The 21,662-nt window shown below is 41.6% G+C and overlaps 1 protein-coding gene across 1 annotated transcript in view; it reads left to right on the top strand.

The window, feature by feature from the left end:
- The first annotated feature begins 3,915 nt into the window (after window positions 1-3,915).
- LOC137332424 (ATP-dependent 6-phosphofructokinase, platelet type-like) overlaps window positions 3,916-21,662 on the top strand; it is a 114,938-nt gene continuing 97,191 nt past the window's right edge. The window contains exons 1-2 of the mRNA XM_067996250.1: window positions 3,916-4,265; window positions 18,514-18,587. Coding sequence (XP_067852351.1) covers window positions 4,157-4,265; window positions 18,514-18,587 — 183 coding nt within the window. The 5' untranslated portion in view covers window positions 3,916-4,156. The remainder of the gene's footprint in view (window positions 4,266-18,513; window positions 18,588-21,662) is intronic.

Raw genomic sequence — 21,662 nt, 5'->3', positions numbered from 1 at the left:
GCCTCAGCTATTTACAATATTTATCAATGACTTGGATGAGGGGACTGAGTGTAGTGCATCCAAGTTTGCTGATGATACAAAGTTAGGTGGGAAAGTAAGCTGTGAGGAGGACGCAAAGACTCTGCAAAGGGATATAGACAGTTTACGTGAATGGGTGAGAAGGTGGCAGAGGGGGTATAATGTGGGGAAATGTGAGATTATCCACTTCGGTTGGAAGAATAGAAAAGCAGAATATTTTTTAAAAGGTGAGAGACTAAGAAATGTTGGTAGTCAGAGGGATTTGGGTGTCCTTGTATATGAATCACAGAAAGTTAACATGCAAGTACAACAAGCAATTAGGAAGGCAAATGGAATGTTAGCCTTTATTGCAAAGAGGTTGGAGTGCAAGAGTAAGGAGGTCTTACTGCAATTACATAGGGCTCTGGTGAGACTACACCTGGAGTACGGTGTATAGTTTTGGTCTCCTTACCTAAGGAAGGATATACTTGCCTTAGAGGGGGTGCAACGAAGGTTCACTAGATTGATTCCTGGGATGAGAGGGTTGTCCTATGGTGGGAGATTGAGTAGAATGAGCCTATATTTTCTGGAATTTAGAAGGACGACAGGTAATCTCATTGAAACATATAAAATTCTTGGAGGGATTGACAGGGTAGATGCTGAGAGGCTGTTTCTCCTGGCTGGAGACTCTAGAACTAGGGGGCATAGTCTCAAGATAAGGGGTCGGCCATTTAGGATTGAGATGAGGAAAAATTTCTTCACTCAGAGGGTTGTGAATCTTTGGAATTCTCTACCCCAAGGCCTGTGGATGTTCAGTCGTTGAGTATATTCAAGGCTGAGATCGATAGATTTTTGGACACTAAGGGAATCAAGGGGTATGGGGATAGGGCGGGAAAGTAGAGTTGAGAGCGAAGATCAGCCATGATCTTATTGAATGGCAGAGCAGGTTCAAGGGGCTCGAGGGGCCATATGGCCTACTCCTGCTCCTGTTTCTTATGTTCTTACAAAGTAAGCCCTTCATTTTTTCGTTTCTATTAATTTATGCCAAACATTTTCACAATTTAATAATGAACATTGGTTAGAGATTGTACAAGTGGAATATCATATATGTCTCAATGTAATGTGACATTAATGCTCGAGTAATATTGCACCAAGCACTATTGACATGAACTTTAAGGGAGATGCAAGCAGGCAGTAATGGCGATATTGCCCACATGCGTTGCTAATGAATGGGGAATAGCAGAATCTTGCATGTACATTCTCCAACACATGCAAGCAGTTGCACCCATTGGCTTTTCACTTTGTCTTTACAGTGGAATTTTTAAGAGAGGATGTTTTTTTTTTAATATTAGCAGGATTTGTTATCTTTGGCCCAGGGCTCTCTTCTTGCCTCTCTGTTCCTTATTGTGAGTTCTCCGATGCTCCTCCGAAACCCGGATTTCCCTCACTGCTTCTCCTCTCATTTCAAGCATCCTGAATCTTCTTCAAGACCAGGGTCTTTGGTTCTGCTTCTCTGTTCCTCATTGCAAGAATTACAGTCTCCCAGCGCTGGCTGTCACATTTCTTCCTGCAATCTAATTTTTAAAAATCTTATAGTGGTGAAAAAGTGACTAGATAAACCAGTAACGACAGATCTAGAATCCCTTGTCTGCCATTAGGAAAATTTGAAAGTGCCATGATTTGTTTTAAAATGTCTTTTCCCTAGCAATGCAGGCAAGCTATTACCCGCAAATATTGCAGTTTTTCTTTCTCTCCCCTCCTGTCCCAAAAGTGTTGACTCTTTGCTGGTTTACGGCTCCACGGCACTGGTCGCCCTCTGATTTGTTGCCCAACTTGCCATTATTCATGTGTAATCCTTGATAGTGAACATCAGCAGGTTATTTGACTGTAGAGTGGAGGGCCCTATAGTAAAATAGTCCTCATTTGACATCCCCATATCATTCCAGCATTCCAGCAGGAATCACTGGATGGTTCCGTTCAAGTATGTGTTATGGCTCTGATGAAATGTTTGCAGTGTAACTGGGCATTCAACTTATGGATGGCTCGGTGGGTAAATGCATCACCTGGCATATAACTGGGACATACAGATCAGGAAAGTCACAATCTTGATCTCTGGTGACATCTGGGTGCTGCAATTGGCCTTAGTAGTGCCCAGTTAGTGAGGGGGGGGGGGGGAAGATCAGCCATGGTTCCCCCTCCCAATTATTATCCTGTGAACCTTGTTGCAAACTGTGTGTGTGGACAATAGGTGTGGACAGTATTAAGTCTGGCTCTGATGCTCTCCCTAGCCGTATAGATTGTGGTCACCCATATCAGGTCTGACACTTGAAGAATGGTTGTTTGAGTGGGATCTATGAGATTGCCACTTTTTTCCAAGTAAAAAATGTCAGAAGGTATCATAGGGGTAATACAAGATGCAGGACCATGGCTTTTTTGAGGTTTGAGTGTCAGCTTGTTTCAGTGGTAACGCTCTCACCTCTGAGCTCGAAGATTGTGCGTTCAAGTCCCACTACAGGACTTGAGCATATGATCTAGACTGAAACCTTAATGCAGAACTGAGGGAGCACTGAATCGTCAAGGTATAGCCTTTTGGAGCAGAATTTAAATCAAGGCTGCAGCTGCATGATCAGGTAGGTGTAAAAGATCCCATGACACTTTTTCAAGTGTTCCCAGTGTCGTGGCCAACCTTTGTCCATTAAACACCACAGCTGCCAAAAAAATATTGTCTGGTCATTCATCTTTTTGCTGTTTGTGTAACCTTGCTGTGTGCAAGTTGACTGCCACGTTTGCCTACAAAAAGTACAGTGACTGCACTCTGAGGAGATTTGATAGAAGTGTTCAAAATCATGAAAGGTTTAGAAAAATAAAGAGAAACTGTTCCCATTGGTGAAGGGTCAAGAACCAGAGGACACAGATTTAAGGTGATTGGTGAAAGAACCAAAGGCGACACGAGGAAATGCTTTTTTACGCAGCGAGTAGTTACGATCTGGAATGCGCTGCCTGAAAGGGTGGCGGATGTAGATTCAATTTTGGCTTTCAAAAAGGAATTGGACGAATACTTGAAGGTAAAAAATTTGCAAGGCTACAGGGAAAGAGCGGGGGAATGGGACTAATTGGATTGCTCTTACAAAGAGCAGGCATGGGCTCCATAGTCTCCTTCTGTGACCTCAAAAAGTAATTTGTTGGCTGTCATTTCTTGAAAGAAACTCATTGAAAACTTTAGTAAGTGATACCCCCCCGCCCCGTGAAGTAAATGGAAAAAAATGGCTGCTTTACATTTTTAAAAAATTCCAGATAGCTCACAAACAAGGACTGTCCTGTCCAAAAACTTTTTCGAGTGGCATCCTGGACGACTATTTAAATATATCACTGCTGAACCTGTTTGGTGTTCTCTAATTATACTTTTAACTTTCGTTTGTTTGAAACAAAAGGATTCGCTTTCAAAATTAGAGCTCTACTTTGCTCCAAGGTGTCCCTGGGACAGGCTCAGAAAAGCGCTGAGCCGAAACATAGGTACAATGTTTTTAATAAAGACACCAACACTAATTCCCTCTATTGGATTTTGAAAATTGCATTTGCAAAAAAAAACTTTGGATGGAAATACAGTCTTGAGCCTGCCCTCTTACACTTGTTCAGCTTGCTCCTCTCACTCTGCAGCACCTCCCTTCCCTCCTTGGACGTTAACACAAACGCCACCTCCAGCCAAAGAGAGAGCAACAAGGAAGAAGCGATTGAGCCCGGACTCGGACACAACCTAACTTGCAAAACCTCTCCCTTCCCCTTTCACCCACCCCCTACCCCTCTTGATTGGTGAAGTTCAGGGAATTGCCGCTACCCATAGGCTAGCACGGCTGTCACTCTCAGCGACGATTGACGGCATAATGGGGAGGGTGTCAAGTTGGGTTGAGGGGTGGGCGGGGAGAGCAGTAACAAGGTTTGAAGCCGGCGGTGGAGCGAGAGTCTGAGTCTCATCAGCAGCGAGGAGTAAGAGGTTGTGGCTGGGGATCTGGGCGCCCTCTTTTCTCTTTTTTTAAAAAAAAAACACACACACCACACACTACAAATTCCCCCAGCCCCCTCCTTTTTAAAAAAAAAATAGGAACGTATCCATTTTAAGTTTTGTTTTGTGCATTTTAAAAAAAAATAAATCAATCCAAGCATGAACCCATCCTCTGAAGACATGTCGCATTCGGACAAGAAATTCTTGGAGAATATATCGGGAAGCGGTAAAGCCATCGGCGTCCTGACCAGCGGAGGGGATGCGCAAGGTAAATTGAGTTGTGGCTGAGGATTAGACACCGCAGCGGGCTTTTCACAGACCCGGAGGGAGAGGCAGGGTGGAGAGGACGTAATTGTGTTTGGGAGTATTTTAAAATGTATGTATTGCATGTTTTCAAATCTGTGTGGTAAACCCACCCGCCCCGCCCCGCCCGGTGAACGCTGCATTTCCTCATCTTGCATGATGCGGACCGCATTGCGTTGCTTTCGGTTCTAGGCTTTTTTTTTAATACTATATATAAGCCTTATACATCTTTATCAGTGTGAAAACTTCCCCCCCGCCTGTCATTTTGCTGGAATAAATCGCTTTTTAAAACAATATGTTTTATAAAATAAACGAACATTGCATCCAGGTACATGACTGCACGAATGCGTTGCTAAAACAGTCATGTTTTTTTATATAGGGAAGTTATACGACTGATAGATTTACTGTAGATTTTAAAAACATATATTTGGTAATGTGATTTTTATTCGCTGAATGTGTTTTGCCGGTTCACATGTTGCCGAAGGCTCCGTATTTTGGTTCAAGGTGCTGGAAGATGCTGTGAAACGGAAGAGCGGCGTACGTGATCGAACCCGTGTCACTGCGGATCGCAGTTTATGCGTCAAGCTTTCGGGGTGGAGAGAGTAGTATTGAACCGCGGCCAGTCACGTCATCCCATTCAAATCTAAATTCCACAAAAGTTTTTTTTTTAGGTAACTTTTGAATGAGCCTCAGCTAAGTGGTTTGGAATTTTAAAAAAAAGCACAATCTACGGTCCTGCCAGCATCCTGTGCTCGTTTTGTTACCGATGATTTATGTCAGTCTCTGCACTATTGCGATGAGCATAAGAAACAGGAGAAACAGAGCAGGAGTAGGCCATACGGCCCCTGGAGCCTGCTCCACCATTCAATAAGGTCATGGCTAATCTTGGATCTCAACTCCACTTTCCTTCTTGATCCCCTTATTCCTTGATTCCATTAGATTCCAGAATCTTTTGCAATTCTGTTTTTTTTTTCCCCCCCTGACTGATTTATTTGGTCCCCCTTGGACAGTCTGTCCAAACACCTATTAATCTCGCCTGTCTTTATTACAAAGGAGTGTCATTTTAACCTTGCGTGAAATTGACCGCTCCATCAATGGTGCAAAATATTGTAACGTTTGCCTGTAAGGTTTCAAAGGCTCTCATTTTTCTCACGAGGTCCACGGACAATTTAATTAAAGGTTTCCTTCTTGAGTATCTTGTGAAAATTAATTATTTAAAAGCAGCCAATATGTTGAATGCTTAAAAGCCAACACATATTTATTATTTTTCTGAAGCAAAAAACTGTGTTGAAATAGTTGATCTCAGCCATAGGGGTACTGATTAGTCCCAGAGTAGGGAGGCGAAAGTGGGCCAAGATTCCCTCTTCTGATCATATCTAGGTAGCCCATTAAAAAGATTCTATATGCATGATTACTGGGTAAGTCAGAATCAGGAATGCTGTTAAATAGTCTGCCGACACTCATTGACTAGACTTATACATAAAAAGTGGTCACTTTGGTCAGGTGCCAGAGGCCTGCAATGCCTATGAAACCTCTACAAATTATCTTCTTCAGGAGAGAAGAGGAGAAGCTTCATGTGGGAGGGTGACTACTTTACCTGAGGAAGGAGGAAGCCTCCGAAAGCTTGTAGATTTCAAATAAAATCGTTGGACTATAACTTGGTGTTGTAAAATTGTTTACAATTGTCAACCCCAGTCCATCACCGGCATCGCCACATCATGGCTACTTTTGTAATCATTGAATTGAAACATGCATGTGGATGGAATAGATATGTTTAAATTTGTATAACCAATTTTAGTAGAGGAAAACTGGATAATACAGGAAGTTAGCAAATTTCACTCCTCAGTCAGAATGTCGTGGGTTCAAGCTGCACTCCAGGACTTGAGCACACAATCTAGCCTGATGCCCCAATGCTGTACTGAGGGAATGCTGCACTGTAGGAGGTGTCATCTTTTGGATGAGATATTAAACCGAGGTCCCGTCTGCCCTCAAGTGGATGCAAAAGATCCCATGGCACTATTCCAAAGAAGAGCGTGGAAGTTCTCCCAGTGCCCTGGCTAACATTTATTCCTCAACCAACATCACTCAAGCAGTTTAATTGTTGACTTATCTCATTACTGTTTGTGGAACCTTGTGTGCAAATTGGTTGCTGTGTGTCCCTGAATTACTCTTGAAGTGTAGTCAGTGTTGCAATGTAATGTTCAAAAGTTATGAAGCGCTTTGGGATGTGAAAGGTGCTATATAAATGCAAGTCCTATCTTTCAACTCTGGGAGCTGGGTCTGTATCAAGTCTAAACTAACGGGATACAGGTCTCATCTCTATGCTAGTTCTAAGAATCCTATATGAAATGAGTTTTGGCAGTGTTGATTATGTGGGCATCGGACACATAATTGCCGTAATTTGTCACTGAATCGCTATTCTCTGTTAACGACACCCCAACCAGGGCTGCTGTGGGTAATGGAAATGTGACGCTGCTGTAGTGGGGCATTCACTTTTGAAGTTGGACCTGAGTCAAATTGTTAGGGCGGTAGAGATAGTTTTACTCTGCAGCTGGCTGTGCTGTGTACTTTAGCAAATTTAATCAAATACATAAGGATTGTGGGGCTAATGTAACATTCGATCAATAGTGAATCACTGTCACTGCAATATCAGTAATCATAGCACTTTAAAACTCAAGTATACTAAGTCTAAATTAAAGCTCTGATTATCGGTTCTCTCTTGCTTCTTGTTCCAGCTGCTGGTGTGGTTCACTAAATCTTTTTGAATTTTATGTCAAGCATGTTTATTTTTAAACAAAGTGAATCAAGGTATTACTGTGGTCTAACCTAATGGCATGATTAAACTCTATAACTAGCATGTGTATGTGTTTTGGAATGCCAGCAGAAATCTTTATTACTTGCCTAAAAAGTTGCTGTCACGCTAGGCGTGTGCATAGTCTGTCAGTCCACTATTATTTAAATAGATTTTATTTTCTTTCAGCAGTGAAGTATGATCCATTTGGATCCATATTGTCATCATTACAGTGAAGCTTTGGTGTGCAATACCCTAACACATTTACTTCCAGGCCTCTGCAAGAGCTGCTTCTGAATTGGTCATTTGGAGGTGCACAGTACTTGTCTAAATCTGGACACATTATGTACTGGTTAATGTGTACTGAATGCACCAGTGTTCATGTGCAGTAAAGGGAATGCAGGCCTTGAGTTATTCATCTGTTAATTGATGCATTTTTTTCCCTTTGTATATTTTTGGTACCTTTTTTGAGGGGAGAAAGACAGTTTATTTGCATCAGACAGCTTTCCTTAGATGAAGAAGGTAGTCTGACATCTTGTTTCCAGGTCTCTGGCAGAGCTGCTGCTGAATCAGTCTTTAAGAGGTGCACATGTGCTGCATGGATTGACTCATAATATGAAAGTGTGGTATGAGAAAAGGCCACTAGGCTGATCAATCCCATTCCACCCACAAACTTTATATAATTTGTCCTATTTCCCCCGCCCCCCCCACCTACTCAATCTTGTGCATTAGTCAACCAACCACAAGAAAATGTTCAAGAAGATAAAAGCTCTGGTGTTTTCTCCTTGACTGACGGGAAACTCAGGGAAGCTGTGAAATATTAATTGAGTTCTGCAGCTTATGCTCTGGTCAACCAGTTGTATTCCACAGCGACTTATGCCTTGTCCCAAAAATACATTAGCAATTTTGATACATAGAGTGCTTGATATTTTATGTCTCTTCTTATAATCTTTTGTTTCCATCCTTAAATTGATAGTTATTCAACTATTTTTTAAAAAATTAATAAAAACATTAACTTTTTAATGGAAATCTGTCCCACATATCTATCGGGAGAAAATATCTTTTGATCCTTTGTCTTGCTCAAGATGCTTTTGTATTCGTGTCCTTTGTTCTGTGATCATGGCCCAAGAAAACTAATGTGCTTTTATCCACATATTTTGTGCATCTTATTTTGAACTGAACCTCCTTAATTGTCAATGAAAATGAGCTCTGTTATGGAGAGAGACTAATACCCCCAGGATCTTCCTGGTCACCCTCTTCTATGAACCCTGTTCAATGCATCAATGCTCTTTTGAGGTTACGGCATGTAAAATTGCACGCTGCACTCTACAACTCGATGGCAAGACCGCAGTCGAAGGGCTGAACTGACCCGTTAGTCAAGAAATCTGACTTAGGCCCGAAACAGGTTTGGGCGAAGTGGGCGGAATGGCTGCTCTGTCGGCCCGTTCACGCTAGCGTCACGGCTGAACCAAATTCGGGTCCGGGGCTTATTTAAATGTTGCAGGTGTCTTGCTGCAGCTCGCTGGTTGTGGGAGGGCGGGCGGGAAATGGGCCAGTCCCTACGCTGAGCCAGCTGGCAGGTCAGATCTGAGGGTCAAGGCAGTCCTGGGGAGGGCTTTGAATGGGCTGGCAGCAGGCCGGAGATTTTTTTTGTGGCCCAGAAGGAGCACCCCTCGTTCTCCTGGGCCCACCAAAACAAAAAAAAACAAATTTCCTGTTTTTTTTTGAGCAGCCTCCAGCAGTTCCTTTTAAGGACCAGTTACACCTAGTTCATCTGGGTGTCCCTGAACTTTGCAGTCGGTCCTACAACTGGCGTAGTACCCTGATTTACATATTTAAGCAGCCTTTTGCTTGTTTCAGGTTTGCGGGCTGCTCGACCATTTACAGGGCCGCCGTCAGATGGGTTTTGGGTGTCAAAGGGGTGGGCGACACCCCCTTCTTTCCCCCCCCTCCCACCTTGATTTTTCAGGTGCAAGATGGTCAGCCGTGAGTTGAATTTCTCCTCCATTTTGTCTTGCAGTGAAACATGCTGCAGATGCATCCATGGATGAACAGTTGTTGATGATAGTTTCACATTGACCCCACATTGAAAATAACAGTCAATCATTGTACCCAAATGCTTCTCTTTTTTTCTACTTATCTGCCCATATTTAGGGAAGTGTCCTTTTTCTATCCTGTGATTTCCCTACCCCCTACAAAAGAAAGCTTGTTCGAGATCAGAACATTGGTTGACAGAGCATTAAAATGTTGCTGAGCTATGCCACCAATGATTCATTTTTTGTTTCGGATTCTCTCATGATTTTATTTTTAATTATATTTGTATTTAGCATGTTTTGTTCCCCTTGTAGGAACCAGAAAATGGATTTGGACTAAATTACATTCCATTGACTAAAAATGGGTATCAGCACTGAATTAATCACTACTTTATACTGCATAGGTGTGCTAAAGCAGGTCTTGGTGGTAGTAGCAACTATTCAAACAAGAACTTTGAAGGCCAAAATGTAGAGAGGTTCCATTTTAACAGCAACTGAATATGGGTTCAATCTGTCCTAAGAGAATCATATATTGTAATTTGTCATGTTAATGGAATTTTCTGTTAATGTACTGCAAACTATTTTCCCAAAACCAACAGCCAGTCCAAAGTGTGGGAAGGAAAGATGGCAAACAGTTCATGTTTGAGTAGCCTTTTAGGCCCCCTACTCCATGAGCACTTTCAGCCTGTTCTCATGCCCATTAAAATTAGCTACATAATCCCACTTGTTGAACAACTTCTGTGATAACAGTCCCTTGCTTAGAGTCCATATTCTTCTGTGGGTGTCATTCCACACTTTAGACACTTGAAACATGTTGGGTGTGAGGCAAAGTAACATAGAATTCCCACTAAAACATTAACACAATTTAATTCCATCTAAATCATCTATCTGTCTTTTTATTAATCTATCTATTCTACTGAATTCAGAAAATATGTGAACCAAGAGACTAGCTATTCTGGTTTATATCCTTATCTTAACATGCATTGATGTGAAACTATTTATATCTCACTCAGAAGTGTCTATTCTGCAGATTGGCAACAGTAGTTGTAGAAGTCGTTTGTCGGGTACCATATAAAGAGCCGATTCTGATTTCAGATTTGGTGGTCTACATATACAAATGGACGGGGGGGAGGGGAGAATGGATGTTCGTTGTGGAGCTGTCTGAATTTATATCATTTCCTCCTCCCATTTTCCTGCATCTTTTGTGTTTTTAATACTGGTTATCACCCTCATTAGTTTCAATTCCTTTTCTAATTCTTCAGATTGGTGATTTGTTGCCATAAATACACACAGACATAATAAATTGAGCTATTCTTTCCTTTTCCACCCACAATCCCTGAGTCCCAGTCTGTGCATTCTTTTGCCCTTTTTTGACTTTTAAGGAATACTTTTGCTGGTCCCAAACTAAATATAGTGGTGGCAGGAATTCAAGTGAATGGAAACAATGTGACTCCTAGTTGTCCTCTGGCTGTAGCCCTTCAGTTGTTAACAGCTGGAGCAGAACTACTCTAATTAGACCCTAATGGATGAATACAGTTGTATGCAACAGAGGTTTGATTATGGTTCCAATTGTTTTTACATGAGGGAAGCCAAGAGCTAAATGGTCACTAACATATCAGGGCTTTTGTTTAAATGTGACCAGCTTTGAGTTTACTGTCATTGGGTCACCTCACAGGGGTCTCTTCCTGCAGGGTGGTAGTATTCTCAGAGTGCAAGAAGTGGTGCAACATTGACACCCTGTAACAAGTTTGGACTGATGTCTAGATCTGAGAAAATACCAAGCTATTTTTGCCTCCCATCTCAGCAACTGATACCTCAGGTGCCCTATCTGGAATATCCACTTCCCCCTTCTGCAAAAAAGAAAGATGGCAAACAGTTCACATATGATCAGTTCCTTATCCCTCCTCCATTAGTGCTTTCAGCCTGCATAACACTTCCCCTGTCAGTGTAAAATATTTTCTTGGACCTACTCATTTCAACCCCCCCTGGTTACAGTCCCTTGTTTATGTATGGCACAGATGCCTGTATTCATGCAGATTGATACAGTCATGAGCAACTAAAAAAGACTGCGTCAGTGATGCAACTCAAAATATGTTGTGTATGAACAGGTTGTCATAAATAAATCATCATTGTATGTGCTCAAAACAAAGGTGAAAATGTATTAAACCTAAATGTAAAAGCATGCCACTAACTGTTCATGGATATTTATGAACCATTACTAAATTAAACATACTTTGAGTTAAGTGCTATAGTGGCAGGTTCACTAACATCAGAAAATAGAAAAAGAGACAATTCTAAATGCAGTATTTTGTGATGAATGCAGCAGCAGTCTTATAGTACTCTTTCAACCAATTACAATATTGAGACCATTATTCCTGCTCAACTTGCTGGTCATGACTGTTCAGAACACCAGTGCCATCATAGTCCTCTTTCTTGGACTTCATTTTTTCTAATGCTGTAGAAAAAACATAGAACATTTCTCTGAACTGTGATACCTGGAAATTGCTATTCAAAGAGGTATAAAATGCACTGTGAAGTGATTCATTTTTGAAGGAAGAATGAGGAGAGGCAATATAAAAGAAATGTGTTTATGCTCCACACGAACCTCCTCCCTCCCTACTTCATCCCCTTCTATTCCTTTCTACTTCATGTGCTTATCTAGCTTCCTTGTAAATGTATTTATGCTATTTGCTTCAACTACTCTGTGATAGCCCGTTCCACATTCTTACCACTCTTTGGGTAAAGAAGTTTCTCCTGAATTCCCTATTAGATTTATTAGTGACTTTAGTTTTGGACTCTTAGATCCCTTTGCTCTCTATCCCATTCAGACTCCTATTAGTCAAGCAGTATGTGGCCTCCTTACTCTTCCTACCAAAATGCACCACCTCACACTTATAAGGATTTCTGCCTGTGATCACCATCTAACAAACCCCAATGGAAGCATCACTTTACAAAAAAACTGAACCACCAACACATTGGGGACAAGGTGTAAGTTTCTGCAGGAAATTGGTCCTGCCAACATTTCCTTCCCAGTGAGAGTATACTATCACCAGTGAGAGTATACTATCACCAGTGAGAGTATACTATCACCAGTGAGAGTATACTATCACCAGTGAGAGTATACTATCACTAGTGATACTATCACTAATATCACCATAGTGAATCAATATAAAAGAAATGGTACAATTTTAAAGGGGGTGCAGGAACAGAGAGACCTTCGGGTCTTTGAAGGTGGCAGGGCAAGTTGAGAAGGCTGTTTTTTTTTAAAAAAAGCATATGGGATCCTGAGCTTTATAAATTGAGGCAAATAGTACAAAAGCAAGGAAGTTATGATAAACCTTTATAAATCACTGACTAGGCTGCAGCTGGAGTATTTTGTCCAATTTTGGGTACCACACTTTAGGAAGGATGTCAGTTCCTTGGAGAGGGTGCAAAGGAGATTTACTAGAATGATACCAGGATGGGGGACTTCAGTTCTCTTGTCTCTCCACATAAGCTGGGATTGTTCTCAGGGCAGTGAAGGTTTGGGGAGATTTAATAGAGGTGTTTAAAATTATTAAGGGTTTTGTTAGAGTAATTAAGGAGAAACTGTTTCCACCGGCAGGAAGATCGGTAACCAGAGGACACAGAATTACGGTAATTGGCAAAAGAATCCGAGGAGATGAGAATTTTTTTATGCAGCGAGTTATGATCTGGAATGCACTGCCTAAAAGAGTGGTGGAAGTAGATTCAATAATAACTGTCAAAAGGGAATTGGATATATCCTTAAAAAGGAAAAGTTTGCAGGGCCATGGGGAAAGAGCAGGGGAGTGGGACCAAATGGATAGCTCTTTCAAAGAGCCGGTACAGGCACGAATGGCCTTTTGTGCTCTGATTCTATGAAAAGTCTAGTATATTAAAGTTTCAGTGATGAGAGAGGATACTTAAAATCTTGTTACGTTGGCCTTTGTAAAGTTGGCTCTCAGTCGCAGATAATGATTCACTATGGTGATATTAGTGATCGTATACTCTCACTGGGAAGGAAATGTTGGCAGGACCAATTTCCTGCAGAAACTTACACCTTGTCCCCTAATGTGTTGGTGGTTCAGTTTTTTTGTAAAGTGATGCTTCCATTGGGGTTTGTTAGATGGTGATCACAGGCAGAAACCCTTATAAGTGTGAGGTGGTGCATTTTGGTAGGAAGAGTAAGGAGGTCACATACTGCTTGACTAATAGGAGTCTGAATGGGATAGAGAGCAAAGGGATCTAAGGGTACAGATACATAAGTCACTAAAAGTAGCGATGCAGGTTAATAAGGCTGTTTTTTTTTAAAAAGGGCCAACCAAGCACTGGGGTTCATTTCTAGAGGGATAGAATTGAAAAGCAGAAAAGCTATTTTAAACTTGTATAGAACCTTGGTTAGATGACACTTGGAGTAGTGTGCATAGTTCTGGTCTCCATGCTATGAAAAGAATATAGAGGCATTGGAGAGGGTGCAAAAAAGATTCACAAGGATGATACTGGAACTGAGAGGATATACATGTCAGGAAAGGCTGAACAGGCTGGGACTTTTCTCCCTAGAAAAGAGAAGGCTGAGGGGTGACCTGATAGAGGTCTTTAAGATAATGAAAGGGTTTGATAGAATAGACATAGAGAAAATGTTTCCACTTGTGGGGGAATCCAAAACTAAAGTCACTAATAAATCTAATATGGAATTCAGGAGAAACTTCTTTACCCAAAGAGTGGTAAGAATGTGGAACGGGCTATCACAGAGTAGTTGAAGCAAATAGCATAAATACATTTACAAGGAAGCTAGATAAGCACATGAAGTAGAAAGGAATAGAAGGGGATGAAGTAGGGAGGGAGGAGGTTCGTGTGGAGCATAAACATCGGCATAGACCAATTGGGCTGAATGGCCTGTTTCTGTGCTGTAGTTTTGATGCAACTTGATGTACTGATATTCCCCTCTGTGGTTTGGGTTAAGATGCCTGAGCTGGTCAGCCGTGGCTCACTGGTAGCAATCTCACCTGAGTCAGAAGATTGTGTGTTCGAGCCCCACTCCAGAGACCTGAGCACAAAATCTAGGCTGACATTTCAGTGCAGAATTGAGGGAGTGCTGCACTGTCTTTCTGACGAGATGGTAAACTGAGGCCCCGCCAGTTCGCTTAGATGGATATAAAAGATCCCATGGTACTATTTCGAAGAAGAGCCTGGGGAGTTCTCCCTAGCATCCTGGCTGATATCTGTCCGTCAACGAACATCACAATAACAACAAATGACCTGGTCATTATTGCATGGCTGTTTGTGGGAGCTTGCTGTGTATAAATTGGCTGTCACGTTTCCTACATTGCAACAGTGACTACACTTCAAAAGTACTTCATGGGCTGTAAAACGCTTTGGGACGTCCTGAGGTCATAAAAGGCACTATATTAGGCCATCCTGAGGTGAAAGGTGCTATATTGGGACATCCTGAGATCGTGAAAAGTGCCATCAGTTCTCTTCTATAATTGTGCTGCATGCCTCACATTGACCTTTGCCCACCAAACAAAATTGCTATCAGATTGGATAATCTTTTAGGTTGTAGGCTTTTGGCTGCATCTTTTTACGTGTCACACGAGTTATACTTCCAACATTTACCGTCCTGGCTCATGTGTGATGAATGACAATTTGGACATAGTACAGAGTCAGTTTGTGCCCTTGGAACAGAATCCAATTATGAGTTCTCGCCTTCAGGAGAGGAAGGTAAAGGATAGAAATTAAATCAAGAGTCACAGGAGGAGAAGAAAAATCCATCATGTAGTATACTAAATCATAAAGGAGACAAATAGAGACCTGCCTTCCGCTGAATGATTAGAGAACACAAATCAGTTAACCAACTCTCTGTACGTTTCTCCGATCATTGTTGCTAGAATAATAAATGGTCTGTTTGCTTCCACTTTCTAAGTAAAAAGCAAATATTTTTTCTTGTCATTTAGTTTTCTACCAGGAAAATTAGAGTTTAATAAAATAAGTTCAGTTTCTGAAATGTACAGTGCATTGAATGTATACACGCTTGTTTGTTTTATGCTGATGAAATATGAGTGACTCATCAGAAATTACAGCTATAACTATTCTTTGGTAATGAGCCATAATTTGTCGTGGCAGGACATCTAACAGCTAGTCTGCCGCTAGTTAGACTTGCCCTTGCACGATTAGGTTTTAAAATTTTTTTCGCTTGTCAAGTTGCTGAAATGCGAGCTGATAACGTTGCAGTGAGGGAAACGGGGCATCTGGGACCTGAGTGAACAGGGCAAGCAACTGTGTATCTCCTTAACTAATCAGATTGAAGGATTGTGAAATGAACAGTGCAAGGACTGAAAAGGAAATGTAAATTAGAGTGGGTGAATTCAATGTCAAATCAGGTACAGAAAAAACAATAGAGAGGGAAAGAAAGACAGGATTAAGAGAGAGAAAAAAGAGAGAGAAAGAAAAAGCAAAAAAAAACGTTTAACTTTAAATTTTACATTTTTAAAATCTCCAACAACAATTAAAACCTGAAGGAATGAAACTCCACACTTGTGATAGCTCAATTCAGTGCCAGAGAGGTTGATTGGCAGTAATTAACACTTATCACTTTGTTAAAAGGGTACTTAAGACTTGAAGTGATTTCACTTAACTTTCTTTGGCGAGTTTAGTTTGTATCTACCGCACAAATACAGCAACTTCATGCCGTTCAATGCATTTCAATGATGAGGGAGACAGAGAGATGCTGTTTTCACAAAGCTAACGGCAGAGTGATGCAACTTGGACAGCAACTTTTGGATTTCCACGTTCAACCACACATCTGTCCCTCGCCTGATGTTGCTGCACCATTTGTGCATAAATAACAGCAAGTGCCATTAGCCTCACTGTTATTTTGACAGCAAAATCCGGGCCATTGTGTTGTGCAAGGGCCGCATCAGGTTACAATGCTGTATAGTTTGTTTTAGTAGAGATATATTGGCAATTTTGTGCATTGACAGGGTGACCTATAGAATTAGTTTTGGGTGTTTACAATTTGTGTCTACCATGAAAAGGATTATTTACTCCACCCAGCATGAGTGTACTGTGTATATCCTGGAATAAGAGGATTGCTACTTAAACTACTTCTTATTAAAAATGTAGCAAGCTGCAGATGCTTAACTTTGTGGCATGCAAGGCAGAACAGACGAAGAAGCCGAGTTGAAACATGAGATGAATTGTACTTTTATGTAGAGAACTTCTGAACTCTACCTTTCAGTTGTCTTGGGAATATGAAATTCTTAATGATATGCTTGATATCATTAGGCTTGTCAGTGAATTCTAATGACAGATTAGCCAGTTGGGTCTGAGACTGCTCTCGTAGGATCATCTATATTTTAGCTGATGGGAAGGTGATTGCTTCAGTGGATTAAGCCATGGGTTTATCACTTTACCAAGCATGTGCCCTGGTATACAATAAGATTAATTTGAGTTGTCGCAGGACAGAACCTATTCAGACTAAGCATATAATTTTAAAAAGCGCTACGTTCTGTTTGGGGAGGGGGGGGGGAGAACACGAATAGATCAAATTGAATCTTGTGCTTGTAAAAATGTTTAGTTTTGCTAAAATTCACAACACAGTAGGCAGGTATGGTGGTGTAGTGGTTATGTTACATGGAGTAGTAATCCAGAGGCCTAGACTAATAATCCAGTTAGAACGTGAGTTCAGATCCCACCATGGCAGTTTGAGAATTGAAATTAGTTTTTAAAAATCTGGAAATAAAAAGCTGGTGTCAGTAAAAGTGACCATGAAGCTGTCAGATTGTTGAAAAAATCCAAATGGTTCACTAATGCTGTTTAGTGAAGGAAACCTGCCGCCCTCACCCGGTCTGGCCTATATGTGACTCCGGTCCTACACCAACATGGTTGCCTCTTTTCGGCCCTCTGAAATGGCCTAGGAAGCCACTCCATTGTGTACCAGCGTTTCAAGGAGAAGGCCCGCTACCATCTTCTCAGGGCAACTGGGGGCAATAAATGCAGCCTTGCCAGCGATGCCCACATCCCAAGAGTACATTTTTTAAAAAGCCCACTGACTCAGCAGTTGGGCTTACAGTTCACAAGTCTCAAACATTGATGCACTTCGAGAGTAAATTTGAAGGAATGCTAATTCCAGCACATGTGAGCATTTACTTGCCTTTGTCTACGATGGATATAGTAGGAAAGTGACCAGTAGTACATTCAAGTTAAATGTAGTCATTGCATTTTGTTTACTGGTTCTGGGCCAGTGAACTTGTTCTTCCAGACATGGCATGACCTATATTGTTATTCAGCACTTTCGACTTAAATGTTGAATGTAAGCGAAATATTTTTATGATGTCGCCAAAGTAGTGTGTGTAGTTACTAGCCAGTTACTTATGTCTTTTAGTGCTGTGTGAAAATAGGGGAGGCAGCATTTGATTGTCTGCCTTGCCCACGGGCCACTACAATTCCACAGCTAATGAATTGTGTGTTAGCTATGGAACTGATGTTTTGTTCAGTGTGGTTTGCCAAATGTTACTTTTGCTGTGCAAGAACAGAAGGCTTGAGTGGTACATTCATTTGTGAGAGATGTGGAGGGAGAGGAAATAAAAGACATTTGAGAAATTCTAGGCAGATAGCACTAATGGAGAAAGTAACACTGCATTGTACTGGAGAGAAAGATGAATCATGCCAGAGGGGTGGGGATGGAGGAAGCAGGTGATGGTGCTTGTGTTTAGTTTGGGATTTGTTATTAAACTTTAACTTTAGAGCTGCAAACCTAAATAGAATGACATTTGATTAATAATTACATGTATGTAAAGACTGGAAAGGTGGTGATTCAAAATAATAGTTCAGTAAAGAGTCTTGCAGTTGTGCAATGCTTTATGTCTCTCAAACATCTTAAAAGTGCTCCCCCTAAAATAAATTACTTGGAAGCAAAGGCACTATTGTTATGTAGGTGCACATGACAGCTAGGTTTTTGGGTTTATGCACCTATAAGCAGGGTTAGCTCATCAAGCCCATATAATCTATGAATACAGATGGATGTCTTCCTAAAACCTTAATTTGAACAGCAGCTACATTTAGCTTTTTAAAAGGTGAAGTTACTGTTTCTGCCCTGAGAACAACTATCTCCTAAGCTCCTTTTCATTTTGAATCCTAACTTTGTTACAGTAATCTTGCTGTCCAAAACAGGTCAATTGAGTAGTGTCTATAAGTAATAAGTACCTTTTGACACGAGAAAACAGAGGAGCAATGTTAATGGTATCCCAGGGTAGGTTATCTAAATGTTGAGTTAATTGAGGAAGTTATCTTAAACCATAAGGCATTGCATTTCATTCTTTTGCTGATTTTGTTAATTCTAAAAGCAAGTTCAAAGTCATGCTGATGTCTAATTTCACTTGTTATCATAGGTATGAATGCTGCTGTCCGTGCTGTGGTGCGTATGGGAATTTATGTCGGAACCAAAGTCTATTTCATCCATGAGGTTTGTTTATGCTTTTTAAATCTCTTTGTGTGATTTATTTTGAGTTATAACTAATACAAAATGAGGAGATAAGTGATGACTTCACTTTAAGATTTTAATCATATAATCTCATAACGGATATCATTCTTCATTTTTTAAATAGGCTGTTGCTATCAAAGTGGTTAAGACAATTGTCAAAAAGTGCCTGAAGCTGTCAGGATTCATGTAGTACAATAGTGTTATAATTATGAAAGTTCTTGAAAAAAGTCTCCCAAGATCTTGTGCTGATTTGTTTTTTTGGTACTGTTTTTTTTTAAGTTGAGAAACCATGGCGAGGCTGAGAGAGTAAAAGATGATGGGTTAGATCGGGTATATGACAAATGAGAAAGTGAGAAAGGTTGCAATGGAGAATGCCGGGCAGATGAAAACGCAGAGATCTCGGAGGGTTGTAGGGCTGGAGGAGGTTACAGAGATGGGGAGGGGCGAGACCATAGAGCGATTTGAAATCAAGGATGAGAATTTTAAAATTGAGGCGTTGCCGGACCAGGAACCAATGTAGGTCTGCCAGCATGGGTGGTGGGTAAACGGAACTTCGTGCGAGTTCGGATACGGGCAGCAGAGTTTTGGATGCGCTCAAGTGTATGGAGGGTGGAAGATGGGAGGCTGGTCAGGATAGCATTGGATTAGTCAAGTCTAGGGATAATAAAGGCATGGATGAGGCATCTCAGCATGAGCAGTAGATAAGCTGAGGCAGGGGCAGAGATGGGTGTCATTACGGAGGTGGAAGTAGGCAGTCTTTGTGATGGAGCAGATATGTGGTCGGAAGTTCATCTCGAGGGCAAATGGGACGTCAAGATTGCGAACACTCTGGTTCAGCCTCAGATAACGGCCAGGGAGAGTTAGAATCATAGAAAATTTACGGCACAGAAGGAGGCCATTCGGCCCATCATGTTCATGCTGGCCGAAAATGAGCCACCCCAGCTGCTCCCACTTTCCAGCACTTGGTCCCTACCCTTGTAGGTCATGGCGTTTCAGGTCCAGGTACTTTTTAAATGAGTTGAGGGTTTCTGCCTCTACCACTCTCAGGCAGTGAGTTCCAGACCCCTATCATCCTCTGGGTGAAAAAAACATTTCCTCAGCTCCCCTCTAATCCTTCTACCAATCACTTTTTAAATCTATGCCCTCTGGTTATTGTCCTCTCTGCTGAGGGAAATAGGTCCTTCCTATCCACTCTATCAAGCCCCTCATAATTTTGTACACCTCAATTAAATCACCTCTCAGCCTCCTCTGTTCCAAAGAGAACAACTTCAGCCTATCCGATCTTTTCTCATAGCTAAAATTCTTCAGTCCTGGCAACATCCTCGTAAATCTCCTGTACCCTCTCTAGTGCAATTACATCCTTCCTGTAATGTGGTGACCAGAACTGTACGCAAGCTGTGGCCTAACCAGTGTTTTATGCAGATCCAGCGTAACCTTCCTGCTCTTATATTCTAAGCCTCGGCTAATAAAGGAAACTATTCCATCTGCCTTCTTAACCACCTTAGATCCCTGAATGTAGGACAGGCAGATGTGGATATGCAGCCAAGGTCCCTCACTTCCTCTACACCCCTCAGTATCCTCCCATTTATTGTGTGCTTTCTTGCCTTGTTTGCTCTCCCCAAATGCATTACCTCACACTTTTCCGGATTGAATTCCAATTGCCACTTTTCTGCCCACCTGACCAGTCCACTGATATCTTCCTGCAGTCTACAGCTTACCTCCTCACTATCAACCACACGGCCAATTTTTGTATCATCTGCAATCTTCTTAATCATGCCCCCTACATTTAAGTCCATATCATTAATATATATCACAAAAGAGCAAGGCACCCTGGTACTGAGCCCTGTGGAACCCCACTGGAAACAGCTTTCCAGTCACAAAAACACCCATCGACCATTACCCTATGCGTCCTGCCACTGAGCAATTTTGGATCCAACTTGCTACTCTCCCTTGGATCCCATGGGCTTGTACTTTTTTGACCAGTCTACCATGTGGGACCTTGTCAAAAGCCTTGCTAACATCCATGTACACTACATCAAATGCACTACCCTCATTGACCCTCCTTGTTACTTCCTCAAAAAATTCAATCAACACGACCTTCCCGTAACAAATCCATGCTGATTGTCCTTGATTACTCAATACCTTTCTAAGTGATAATTTATCCTGTCCCTCAAGAATTGATTCCAATAATTTGCCTACCACCGAAGTTAGACTGACTGGCCTGTAATTACTCCGTCTACCCCTCACTCCCTTTTACATCGAAACTACAGCACAGAAAGAGGCCATTTAGCCCAATTGGTCTATGGTAGCCTTTATGCTCCACATGAGCCTCTTCCCTCCTTCATCCAACCCTATCAGAATAGCCTTCTATTCCTTTCTTCCTCGTATGCTTATTTAGCTTCCCCTTAAATGCACCTATGCTATTTGCCTCAACTACTCCTTGTGGTAGTGTCTTCCACATTCTAACCACTCTTTGGGTAAAGAAATTTCTCCTGAATTCCCTATTAGTGACTGTTCTATATTTATGACCTCTAGTTTCACAACACGCACGACGACCTCTATCAGGACACCTGTCAGCCTTCTCTTTTCTAGACAAAAGGGCCCCAGCCTGTTCAGCCTTTCCTGATAAGGATATCATCCTTGTGCATCTTTTTTCCACCCTCTCCAATGCCTCTATATCCTTTCTATGATATGGAGACCAGAACTGTGCACAATACTCCGTGTGGTCTAACCAAGTTTAACATAACTTCTTTGCTTTTCAATTCTATCCCTCTAGAAATGAACCCTAGTGTTTGATTTGTCCTTTTTATGGCCATATTAACCTGCATCGCCACTTTTAGTAATTTGTTTATCAGTACCCCATGATCCCTTTGCTCCTCTATCCCGTTTAGACACTTATTATCCAAGCAGTATGTGGCCTACTTATTCTTCCTATGTGACTGTGAGGGATGGAGTTGGTGGCTCGGGAACGGAGTTTGTGGAGAAGCAGTATGACAAATCAGACAGTGGAGGGGTTGAGAGAGTTAGTGGTAAGGTAGAGCTGAATGTCGTCAGTGT

The sequence above is a fragment of the Heptranchias perlo genome, chromosome 2 (assembly GCF_035084215.1).
Source record: "Heptranchias perlo isolate sHepPer1 chromosome 2, sHepPer1.hap1, whole genome shotgun sequence".
Lineage (NCBI taxonomy): Eukaryota > Metazoa > Chordata > Chondrichthyes > Hexanchiformes > Hexanchidae > Heptranchias > Heptranchias perlo.
The sequence above is the reverse complement of the archived record's forward strand: the minus strand, read 5'-3'. Positions and strand labels throughout refer to the sequence as shown.